The sequence below is a fragment of the Protobothrops mucrosquamatus genome, unplaced genomic scaffold (assembly GCF_001527695.2).
Source record: "Protobothrops mucrosquamatus isolate PMUCROS unplaced genomic scaffold, P.Mucros_1.0 scaffold_34, whole genome shotgun sequence".
In the NCBI taxonomy this organism is placed as follows: Eukaryota; Metazoa; Chordata; class Lepidosauria; order Squamata; family Viperidae; genus Protobothrops; species Protobothrops mucrosquamatus.
Window position 1 is genome coordinate 461,598 of NW_015386110.1, and position 11,736 is coordinate 473,333.

At 33.4% G+C, this 11,736-nt stretch overlaps 1 protein-coding gene across 1 annotated transcript in view; it reads left to right on the forward strand.

The window, feature by feature from the left end:
• The window catches only part of CCSER1 (coiled-coil serine rich protein 1), a 263,393-nt gene extending 251,882 nt beyond the window's left edge, over positions 1–11,511 (forward strand). Inside the window, exons 8-9 of the mRNA XM_015810064.1 lie at positions 5,452–5,529; positions 11,194–11,511. Coding sequence (XP_015665550.1) covers positions 5,452–5,529; positions 11,194–11,268 — 153 coding nt within the window. The 3' untranslated portion in view covers positions 11,269–11,511. The remainder of the gene's footprint in view (positions 1–5,451; positions 5,530–11,193) is intronic.
• The last annotated feature ends 225 nt before the right edge of the window (positions 11,512–11,736 follow it).

Consider the following 11,736-nt stretch of genomic DNA (forward strand, 5'->3'; position numbering starts at 1 on the left):
TCCTTATTTTTCTGACCTAGGAAGGATGGAGGGCTGAGTCAACCTTGAGTCGGTCAGAATTGAACTCCTGGCTGTGGGCAGAGATATAGTCTGCAATATTGCATTCTAACCACTGTGCCACCATGGCTCTTAACTAAGTCCAACCTCTTGAATTCTATTGACCGTTATCTAACTCCTGTCAGGTGCTAATTGTTAGTTAAGAAGATTCCTCTGCATAGGCATGAGTAGCAATAAATCAGTTTATTTTATATTTAATTAATTAATTTTTGTGTCACGCATCTCCCCTACATTGTGACTCTGGACAGCTGTTTAATTAGTCCTTCATGTGTGGACCTGACCTTTTGTACCTGACAGTTTATTTAGGGTGATCACTAAGTACACTTAGTGTAAAATAATGCATGGCTTGGTAAAGAGACTCCAAGAGATCCTCCCAATTTTTAAAGAAACAATTTAATGTCAAATGTCATTTTGACATTCTTTTACAAAGATGTCAAAAACTCAAGGTGAAAGAAAAGAGTGTCCACAGTATAGAAAGGTGGCCTACAATAGTGTTTTGCTTGTGCATGTAGTTCATTAAAATTCTCAATTTTTGTGCTTGTTTTAAAAATACACACACACATGCATACACATACACACATGCCAGGGCAAGATCAGACCCTTTTGTACAAAGAGTCCCAGCAGACACCATGTCTGTTGTCCTGTTGTCCATTGCTGATGTGGTAGTTCAAAGCCTGATACCTTTTTTGTGGGGTCATGTTTATGTTTTCCTATGTCTTGGTGTTCAGTGACTCATTTGCTTTCCATTGGGAATTGATATTAAAGTTGTTGGGCAGATATTGTACAAGTGCCAGTGGGGGTTTCATGGATTGAATCTTCCAGCTGATAAATGAGAAAGATTGGCATACACCACTAGGAGTGAGTTGCTCATATATTTTTTTCTCTATTCTCCCACTAGTGCATTTTGCCTTTGTAAAGCTGGTGGTGCTATATGGCTCAGAACAGGAAGCCAGCAAGTCATATTGATTTTAATATATCCACTTATAATCCTCATAGTGTCATTGAGTTTGTGTCCTAACTTACTAGTATGGCAGCTCTTAAGCCATACAGGGCCACAGTATTCACAAAGTGCATTTTAAACGGGAAGGAATTGGCAGTCTGCATGCAATGGGCAGAAAGAGGGGCAGTAGTTCAAAAAAGAAAAAAAAAAACCAAGAAGGATTTGTGCTATCTCATAAGGGTAGAAAACAAGATGGAGCAAAATAGAGCTCGTTATGCAACTGCAGCTTTTAGAATTGCAAACATCTGCTTTCGCTATGATAAACAAAATTAATTAGAAATGGTTATATGTATGTGTTCTTTTACTCTCCTGGCCATATTGAGACTGGCATGTGGGTTATTGTCTCATGATTCATGTTAGTGGATAAATCTACCTTAGTGAGACTTAGCCCAAAAGAATAAATACCTCTTCTCAAGCATGTGTGAATACAGCTGCTGGATCTATGCCATGTGTATTTTTAATGGAACTCTGTGGTAATTGCAAATTAATGCCAAATAATTAACCAGGGATGAATAATGTTGGTCAAATTACATTTCCTATAAGTAGTTCCAAATGATCATATAATATTAAAGATGCTTGAGGGATTCAGTCTTAGCAAGGATAAACTGATACATGGATCAGTAATTAACCAGTTTTTCATATTCAAAATATTCATATATTTTTTCAATTAGGAAAAAAAGATATATATCTGTGTTTTGAAAGGAAATGCCTTTTGAAATATTATTTTAAAATAATTTTATTGATACACACACACACACACACACACACACATATATATATATATATACACATTTATACAAGCTATACAAGCCAAAAATAGAAACAAAAAGAATAAAAATAGAAAATGCCTAAAAATGACAAAGAAAAAAATAGAAAAGAAAGAAGCAATATAGCAAACAAAAAGAAAAAAGTATGAACAATTTTAGTAATTTCTCTTAAAATACAACAAAAGATCTCTTCCCAAATCTCATATTTTATCAATCAATCAAATTTTATTTCATCATAGACAGCAAAAAAAAAACCCAAGAAAATCACCATTAATCAGGGTAAAAAGAAAAAAAAAGCTTCTAAAATATCTAAGGATTAGAAAAGAAATGATGGCATACTATATAAACTATAGAACAGTACTTAAGAGTAGTCAAAGAAGTAAAGTCAGATTGATCTGATAATAACTTTAGATAAAAACAGATCAGAGTGAATCCCTAAAGCAGGGGTAGGCAGCCTTGGCACAGCTAGCTCATGAATTCTGGGAGTTGAAGTCCATGAGTCATAAAAGAGCCAAGGTTGCCTACCCCTGCCCTAAAGTAATGGCTGGTGAGAGGCCATTGAATCTGGCCAACCCTTTCAAATTTTGGAATTGTTATGTAACTGAGGTAAATTTCTGGTTGAAGACGGTGTGCAGAGTGGTTCAGAAAGATGTTTCTAGGTAGAACTGATAAATCTATTTGCAACTCTAAATCAATGACTCACTGCTTGAGATCAGCTAATGTACGTTCATAGCCCATCAGGGTGAAATGCTCATGAAAAACCATAAGTAACAGTTTGGCATATATTGTCTAGCACCAGGAAGTCTGAAGACTTATTGATCATAATTAAGTGGACCAAGCCAGCTGAAAAAAAGGAGAGCTTAAGCCAGTTTGAGGAAATGAAAATCCAGGCAGAAGTTTCTATTTTAAATAGGCCAACTTCATGAAAAAGCACCACATTCAGAATGCAGAAAAGTACTTGGAAAATTGATCTAAAAAACTTGGATCGCACTTCAAAAAGAAGGGTAACCTACAGGAGCCCAACTGAACTCCACAAAGGAGCTAACCTTAGATTTCAGCTGATGTTGGGCTCCTTTGGAGAAGTAGAAACATTATAAAGCCAAAGTTGTATTTTTGTGCATTTAACATAATCAGCATGGAATTTACGGTTGTCCATAGTATGGAAAGCAATTCCCAGATATATTTAAAGCTCTTGACTTGCTTTATTGAATGATTATTTAGCCACCAGATGTGTGCCTTAGGGTACCTAGCAAAAACCACAACCTCGGTTTTATAGTAATTAATTTTTAGATGTTCTTCTTGACACTGCTCAGCAAGTATGTGGAGCACCTGTTTCAGGCCAATCTGTGTGTCAGAAAACAGCACAGCAGCATCTGCATACAAAAGAATAGAACATTGTCTATTTTCCAGTTTTCATGGATGAAAAGATGTACTATTGAATTTGTCTATAAAGGAGTTTATATAGATTAGAAAGGCTAGAATATACTCTTGTCTCACTCCCTGTTGACAGGAATTTTCTTGGTGCTGTGTCCTTGCACATTACATTGTGCCTTCATCTAGGAATTTTTACACAACTTGTTCAATCATCAGGGACCTTTGCAGGGTTGATAATATAGGTGAATAGGGAAGCCAAATTGAATACCACTAATCTAAATTGTTTTGAATGATCTCTTATTTATAAACAAATTGTTAAAGCCTCATTGTTTAGTCCTGGTCAACAAAAGTTATTTAACAGGGATAATATCTATTTTAACATTGATCAAATAAAGCTTCTTTGTGTTGAATTTATTTTTCATAATCTTGATATTTAATCCTTTCAATAAAATCTTTATTCCCTTTCATTTTTTTTCTTTGTCCCTTCTCACAAAATCTTTCAAAATTTTAACAAGACTCTTTCGTAAATCCAGTACAGGAAAATTATCCAGGATTACTCTCTTGGTTTGATATTGTGTATCCCTTTTAATTATTAACACATCAGTTAGTTTTGTTTATATACTCAATGTAGCATTTTTCCCATACAATTCTTGTAGTCTGTCATTTTAAAACCCATTTTCAGATCCATCTCAGATGTCTAGGAAAATGTCTTCCTGTTTCATAACTTCTTTTAAACATATTCTATCTATAATGGCATTGTTAAAAATAATTCCTGGATCCATTGCTGACAAATATTAATTACATACAATGTTAAACTACTTTGCTCCATTCTTTATTAATAAATCAAATGTTAAGTATTCTTCTCCTTTCATTCTAATCTTTAATTCCTTCTGGTTCCCTCTAGTGTCCAAACATCAGGCTCCCATTCTACCATTTTTTTAAACTATTCAAAGCAACACCATTTTCCCATTGAAAAGATTCTTATTATTAGTTTCAAAATCTTATTTTAAATCCACCTGGACCTTTTGTCCATTTGTAACTTTCCAAAATTAATATTCTAATCACTTTTGTTGGTTATATTAAAAAAAACAACAGCAGTCAACTTGTATTTAAAACCTCTTTTGCTAAGGATGGAAGAAAATTACCCAGTCTTATATAACTTGTTGATCCAAAGATTCCTAATAACCGGAAAGCAGCTAACAAACCATTTTTGACAATGATTAGAAAAGGAAGTCCATTGCAAGTCCATTGTTCATAAACATGTAGCTTTATCAAGATAGCTATTCCCTCTTCTCCCAGAACTCTAAAGCCACCAGAGACCATTGTCTTGCAGACTCTTCACAAGGAGCACTTGTGGGTAATCTCAAGTCCTCTCCTTGTCTAGAGAGGGATAGGAAGAGTCAGTCTACTCACCAGCTATTCATTCTGTTGCATTTGTTGGCTGTCTTCTCAGCCATTTCTTTCCAAGAAGTCTGTTTAGAAATGTTATTGTGATGATCATTCAAATGTATAATTAAATCTGTAGTAGAATGCAAATTTTATGGAGTAAGACATAAATTAGTAAATTAACATAGAGACAGAATGCAAGAGATTTATAAATGGGCATATGCAAATAACTAAAACAAAATAATTCATATATTACTCAGTAATGTGTCAGTAAAACTTAGGTGCTTAATGAATTTTATAATTAAGTTTAAGAACATTTAAAGCTGAAATAGAGGAAAGTATGCATTGTAAATGATGGTATGTATGGTTTTTTTTTGGGGGGGGGAGTTCTTTATCTTTTCTTCTGATTTTTATTTCACAATCAATTGTCTTTCATAATTTTAGTTCAGTTTTGTTTTCTATTTTCCCTTGGATAAACAAATGGAACAAAGGGTCCATACATAGTATAGTGCATGTAAAACTCTATTAGCATCTGCAAAGAATATCATGTGGATGTTTACAAAGTATTTTTTAATTCTTACATTATTTTGTTAGAAAATGATCCTTTGTGACACTCCATAGTGACTTTCTCTTAATATTGACAATCTATGATTTATGACCTTAGCATCTACCTAAAATTATTTTGCATTAGCAAAATAATATCAAGAGAGTACATTCTCTCTTGAAAATACTCACTTCTTTCCTTATAGTTATTGCAGTGGGATATTTTCCCCTTGGGATAGAGGAAGGGGTTAAGTTATTTTGAGAATGTTAAGACAATCAATTTCAGCGTGACTGACCAGGAATATATCTTATTTTTCTCCACAGGAAAATGCTCGGCATTTACAAAGTGTGCTTGTCTCTCAAGTAGATAAATCCACCCAGACTGAAGTTGTAGGCCATGATGTAAGTAACTACTTTATAGGGATTTTTGTCGTTTATCTCTTGAATTAATATTTAAATCTCTACCAGCCTTTTTTCTTGCCACTTCTGTGCTTGTGTATTATTGTAAAAGTGGGCCATCTCGTTCATCTTTTGTTCTTAAATGATTCTTAAATACCTTTTGCAACTGAAAAAAAAAATCTCTGTCTGCTGGCATAGTATGCTTCAGTAACTACATGTTTTAGCAACATTCTTCTTCCATTCTCTAAATTTGCTCTGAGACGATTATGAGAAAATTTGAAATCTTTCTATATACATGTGCGTTTACTTGCTTGTCAATAACCGGATGAACTTATTATGCTTGTAATCATCAAAAGCTCAAATCATTTTCTTTTCTCAATCTTGTTTCATAAAAGAAAGCCTCCAGAAGTTTGTCAAGAATTTTAGATTCATATTTTAATCACTGGGTCTCAGCTGGGAATACTGTTGGTAATTTAACTAAAATTAGTTGTTTTTCCCTGGTGATAGCATGAACTGCGACTATTAAGAAAATGCTCATATTGATGGAACAGTTAAGAGTATTGGTTTCTCCTTGTTTTTCCTTTAGAATCTGCCTTCAAAGAATATTGATAATCAAAGTTTGGAGAGAAAATCTAAAAAAGAGTTATTATTTACTTAAAGAGCGTCCTGTTGTTATCTTTTGCTTTTTGGTATCCTCAGTCTAAAGTAAATGTCTGACCTTTGATGTTAACTCTGTCCTTTGATGTGGATTGCTGTCTTCTGTTTACTTGTATGGAATTTTCTCTTTTTCACGTTCGGAGTGAACTGCATGGAATAGCTATGTGTGGATTGGTGGGAATTTTTTGTTGTTTGTTTTTGTGGGGATTTTTTTTTTGTATAATGTTCATTAAATTTAAAGGATCGCCTTTTCATTAAGAGACAAGGGTATTGGAGGAGATTCTATCTTAGCACTGTCCACAATTAACACTGATATAGTCACATGGGAAAATGTAGCACCTGAACTATTGCATACACCAATTTTGACCTCTGCATTCATTTGTGGTGCTGCATTGTAGATTTGATTGTTCCATTCTTGACTTATTTTTCTACCTATCAGTAGCTCCAGATGATAAATTCTATAAAAATTATGTATAATTTGTCTATAATATGTAGAAAATAACATGTATATACCTATTATACATACATTATATCTCTGCATTTTATCTGTATAAAGGTTCTATAAAAATAACATTAAAACGGAATAGTCACAAATCAAAAAGGGCAATTAATTATGACAGCCAAGAGCACCATCAATTTTACAGTAAACCAGTAACAATAATAATACATCAAACAGTAGTCCAGCTGAAATAAATGAATAAATCAGAAGCAAAATAAGATTACTTCAGAAAGAATGTAATGAGTCTCACTGGAAAGGAAACTTATAGGAGGCACCATCACTGAGAAAGTATTTGTTGTTTTTCCCCATCAGTTTAAGATAACTATTTTGCATTTATTATCCATTTTACATATTCTGTGGATTCAGTATGTTGCTTTCCTCATGTTCTCCTAAATCATTCATTAATTTAAATAAAACATCCAGCTTTGTGGGGATTTTTCAGCTGTATGTTAAGTTGTCTGATTAACTAAATTGATACAGACGTTTCAAATCTCCAAATGGTTAATATTATTACTATGCATTTCTGTTATTCAAAATTGGTACAATTTCTTTTTCTTTTTTTTTAAAAAAAAAGTGTACCAGAGGTACTTTAAGAGATGTTGTGGCTGAGAATTAGTTTTGATTCATTTGGAAAAGGTTACCTGTTAAGCAGCTTATATAGGATATGTTGGCCCACAGAGTTTTATTGTCTAGTTGAAAACAATGGATGGTTAAAATCATAGGGTCTTGAAATGTTCTCTAACATGTGCTTTAAAGCTTCATATACTAAAATGAAATGCTGCAGAGTTTTGTTATTTTCAGAAAGCTTTGAACAAATTCTTCCTTTATGGAATGGATTCGCAAAATTAATTTTACTGAGCTTTTGTTCACCCTGTACTCGGACATCATTTTGATTTCTTATCAATACACTTCCCCCCCCAATGATTATATTCCATTTCATTTCCTACAAGAAAGAGATAACTTCAAGGGTACATTAGAAATCAGAGAAAGGAAACCTCTAAATAAGCTAGATGTGGATGACTTAGGATATGTACATTTAAAGTTTAAAAACAAGTTGGCTTTTTAATTATATTTGTGTTCCAAGACTGAAAGACATATTGAAACATTCACTATATTATACAATATTGTATGTAAAAGTTTGATCATTTTCCTAAAATCTGTATCATTAGTTTTTTATTTTACCCAAGTGGCTGCAAATGTTGGTAATTTCAGTATTTCCCAGCCATGCCGATTTGCGCTCCAGACTTTAAAAAAAAAAAAAATCTAGGCTGCAAGATCTAATAAAGAATGGTAGTTATTCAAATGAAGAAACTATTTTAACATAGTAACACTGAGAGGAAAATAATGCGGTGCAGATGAAGAGAGAGCTTCATTGTTTATCCAAGTTTTAATACCACAGCAAAAATGATTTAAAGACAAATCTAATCATCAGGCAAATTTCTGGGTTTATTCAGTAGCTATTTGTAAACATGAAAAGCAAAGCTGGTTTCTTCAATTAGAAGTGTCAGTTTAACTTTCTTGTCCTTGCTCTCTTTTTTTTCCGGAGATTGCTTCAATAGAGAGATCAAGGTTTTATTTCTTTCAGTCACTTGATTTTTTAAAACATGGAGAAGAAGGAAACCATTGAGTTTCACTGCATTGGATGACGAAAATGCATGAACTCATAGGTTAGATCTTACTTTGAGGCTTTCATGGAGGAACAGATGGGGGAGATCTGTAATGCTTTTCTCATATCCATTTGTTTTCCTACTTCTTCAGCTGTGAATTTCACACTTCACTACATGATGGAATATTTTGCTCTTATCTGTTGAAGAACAGCCAAGTATTTTCTCTCAATTATTACATGTTGCAGGGATTATTTTTTTTTAGATGAGTTCAGATGCATACTCAGTTTGACTTTGTCCATTATGAACCATAAGAGTTGAGGGACAAAATCAGTAAATGGTAGTAAATAGTAAATAGTTTCTGATAAAACCGCTTACAACTGTTGCTTGTATTCCTGGTGGGTGAATTTGGGCCACTCACTATTGCTTCATCCCAGTCTACCCTCCAGGTTAGGGGGTTTTTTTTGGGGGGGAGAAGGGAGAAAATGGGAGAAAAAAACTGTGTACATTCTTTCTAGCTCCTCGAAGAAAAATGCAAATAAATCTAATAGAAAAAATAAGAACAAGCAAAGAATATTGGTTTGCTTCTGTGTCTTGGCCAAATTCTCTGACAATTAAAAGATAGCTGTTCAGTGCTTTGCGCATCCATATGTGCATACATTGGGAACATCTGAGTTTTTAAACCTATAAATGAAATTCTAAAATCGTCAAAGTGTCTTTTTGCAGTCGAGCTCTAATTAACACATGCATTAGCACAGTTGCCACTGCTGTGCTTTCTGTCTGATAATTTTTACTAAGCATTCCAAAATAGCTACTATTAGCAGGAGTCAACAACGTGGCATCTGAAAAATGGCTCCTGAAATCCTACAGATGTATGTTGACTTAAGATTTACAGTTTTAAACAATAAGGAGGAAAAACCTGCTTGAATTCTTTCTCTCTCTTTTTTTCTTTTTTTCTAACATAATTCACAAGCAAAAACAGCCCTTCTATAAATACAAGACTTGTGAAAAGATTCATAGGCAAGAGCTGCCTATGATGGTTTCTCAAGATAGCCTGATGATCTCATTTGGCTTGATATTCATAAAAGCCACAATATGTTTTCAAACCGATAGAGAACCCTGTTCCTCAGAGCCTTGAAATTGGAATTCCATAGCCTAGACAATATGTGCCCCTTCATTTATTTCGTCTGCAATTCCAGTCATCTTATCTGCTGGTAAACATGGCAGCAAGCAGGCAATATATTCCTGTAGACTCTGCAACATAAATCTCTTAAAGCTAATGAGCTGTTCTACATAATATACAGTTCAGCTCTTTTTTCTTCTTCTTCCCTGATGCGCATTGTCACAGCAAATTTTAAAGGCTAGATCAATTGATACACAGCATTCCCTAGTGGTTTCCTAGAACTGACTGAAATATTTTGTCCTTTTCATCTGCTGGTCAGTGAACTAAATGTCTCTGGCATATTCCCAAAGGAAAGGGAGAGAGAGGTGGGGATGTGGTGCGTGTGAGAGAGAGAGATACACAGACGTATATTGCACACAGACAACAAATTAAAGGGAATGGGAGCATCTGTTTTGTTTAAAGCTAAGTTTTAAACTTTGACCACTTGGAATAAGAATTACCATTCCCCCCCCCCCCATTGAACAGAGAAACAGGTAATAAGAGAGTGAGTACACATTATGTCCTGAGTACAAAAGTGTAAATCTCTTCCTATTACTGTACAAAAGAGTGACCTCTTTTGTGATGCATAAGCTTCGTAAATTCATTTTTCTCATCTATTTATAGATTACAAATTTTTGGTACAGTTCCTATTTCAAAACTGTTTTTTTTATTTTTAAATCATACTATTCTTTCAGATGTTGCTGAGTACACTGAATGAACTTTTCCAAGCAGCCACCAGGAATCAAAAAACACACAGGCAACCCACCCTTCAATGCCTCTCTTCCTCAAACCATTTTAGCAATATGGATATAATACTAATAATGAATATTAACCCAGTAATAATGTGGCGTCCATATAATATATTTCTTCTACGATTTTATATTTCCATCATAGTGAAGTTGACACCCAAGTTATTTCTAAGCATTTTCTAAGATGTCCAGCTTTAAAAATATTTTATGATCTTGGCCTTATCTTGATATCTTAAAACATGCTTAAATGTATTGATTTATTAATATATAGCTTTCCAACATTTCATTTCAAAATTCTTGTAAATAATTAATAGCCATCTTAAAATATTATTTAATTTCTATTAAAACATACTGTGCATTTATAATCATCCAAAACACATTTCCTTATCCAAGCTAATTCAGGGTAATTATCATTCCCAGTGCATCTGGACTAAATTTGACATCAAGAGAGATATTTTAGCATTTCATACCGCCCTGCCCATTTGAGACAATTCCAGTTCCTTTTTTAATAACTTAGGTTGTTGTTGTTGTTTTGAAAAAAAAGCTTGATTGATAGTAAGCCAATCTAAAATACTAATATTCTTGTTAGTCCTGGGATTTTTTTAAAAGGTAGTGTTGGCAATGGTGGTGATGATGATAATGGTGATTGAACTCAGAGCATAGATAATTTATTATTTGTTAATTAAGCATTAATTAATTCACTTCTCCACTCTATACTTGATCATCCCCTTGCTCTGTCTGTCTTTCAAGATCTTTTTTTGGCATATTTATAGTGTTTTAGATGCCATTTCAATTATTGTAGCACAATCCTACATATTTTAATTATTATTTAAGTATTTATTGTTATAATTTCTAAAAATAAAATAAAATATTTTTAATTTAACTTTCTTAAACTACAAAGGATTGGTAACACAATTGTTCTTTTATGTCTGTTGTCAATGATACATGGACCTTAATATTTGAGAGTTCATTTGACATTCTCTTCTTCTTTTTAAGGCCCTGTGGAATTCTTCATGTATTGACGGTTCAGTTTACAAACCTATCAGCATCTCATTGGTATCAACATTTTAACTGAATAAAATATGCTTGGATACAAGCTACATAGACCATTAATTTAATCCTCTCTTATTTGCCTGTATAAAAAGGAACCTGCATTGGCTTCATCTGTTTGACCTATTTAATGACATCTCTGGAGGGGCAGGGTGAAAAATCCTTATTTAACAACAATCACAAAATACTCTACACTATTCTCTCAACTGCATTAAGCAATAATTGTTCAATGATGACCAAATTTTGCAGAATTGAAATAAAATACAATTGTATTTATATTACTTGTGTACATTTTATTTAACCTTTGGGGCAAGAATACTAGATAGATATAGTTTTATTCCCTGGCTTCTATAAAGTGGGATGATATAACCTGTCTTGGACAGCAATGTGATGGAAGAAAAATTGTGACATACAAGAACTGATGCTAGATACATTATTTCAAGATTGAATGTTAGATCGAGCAAGGACAGCTAAGGGTAACACAACGGC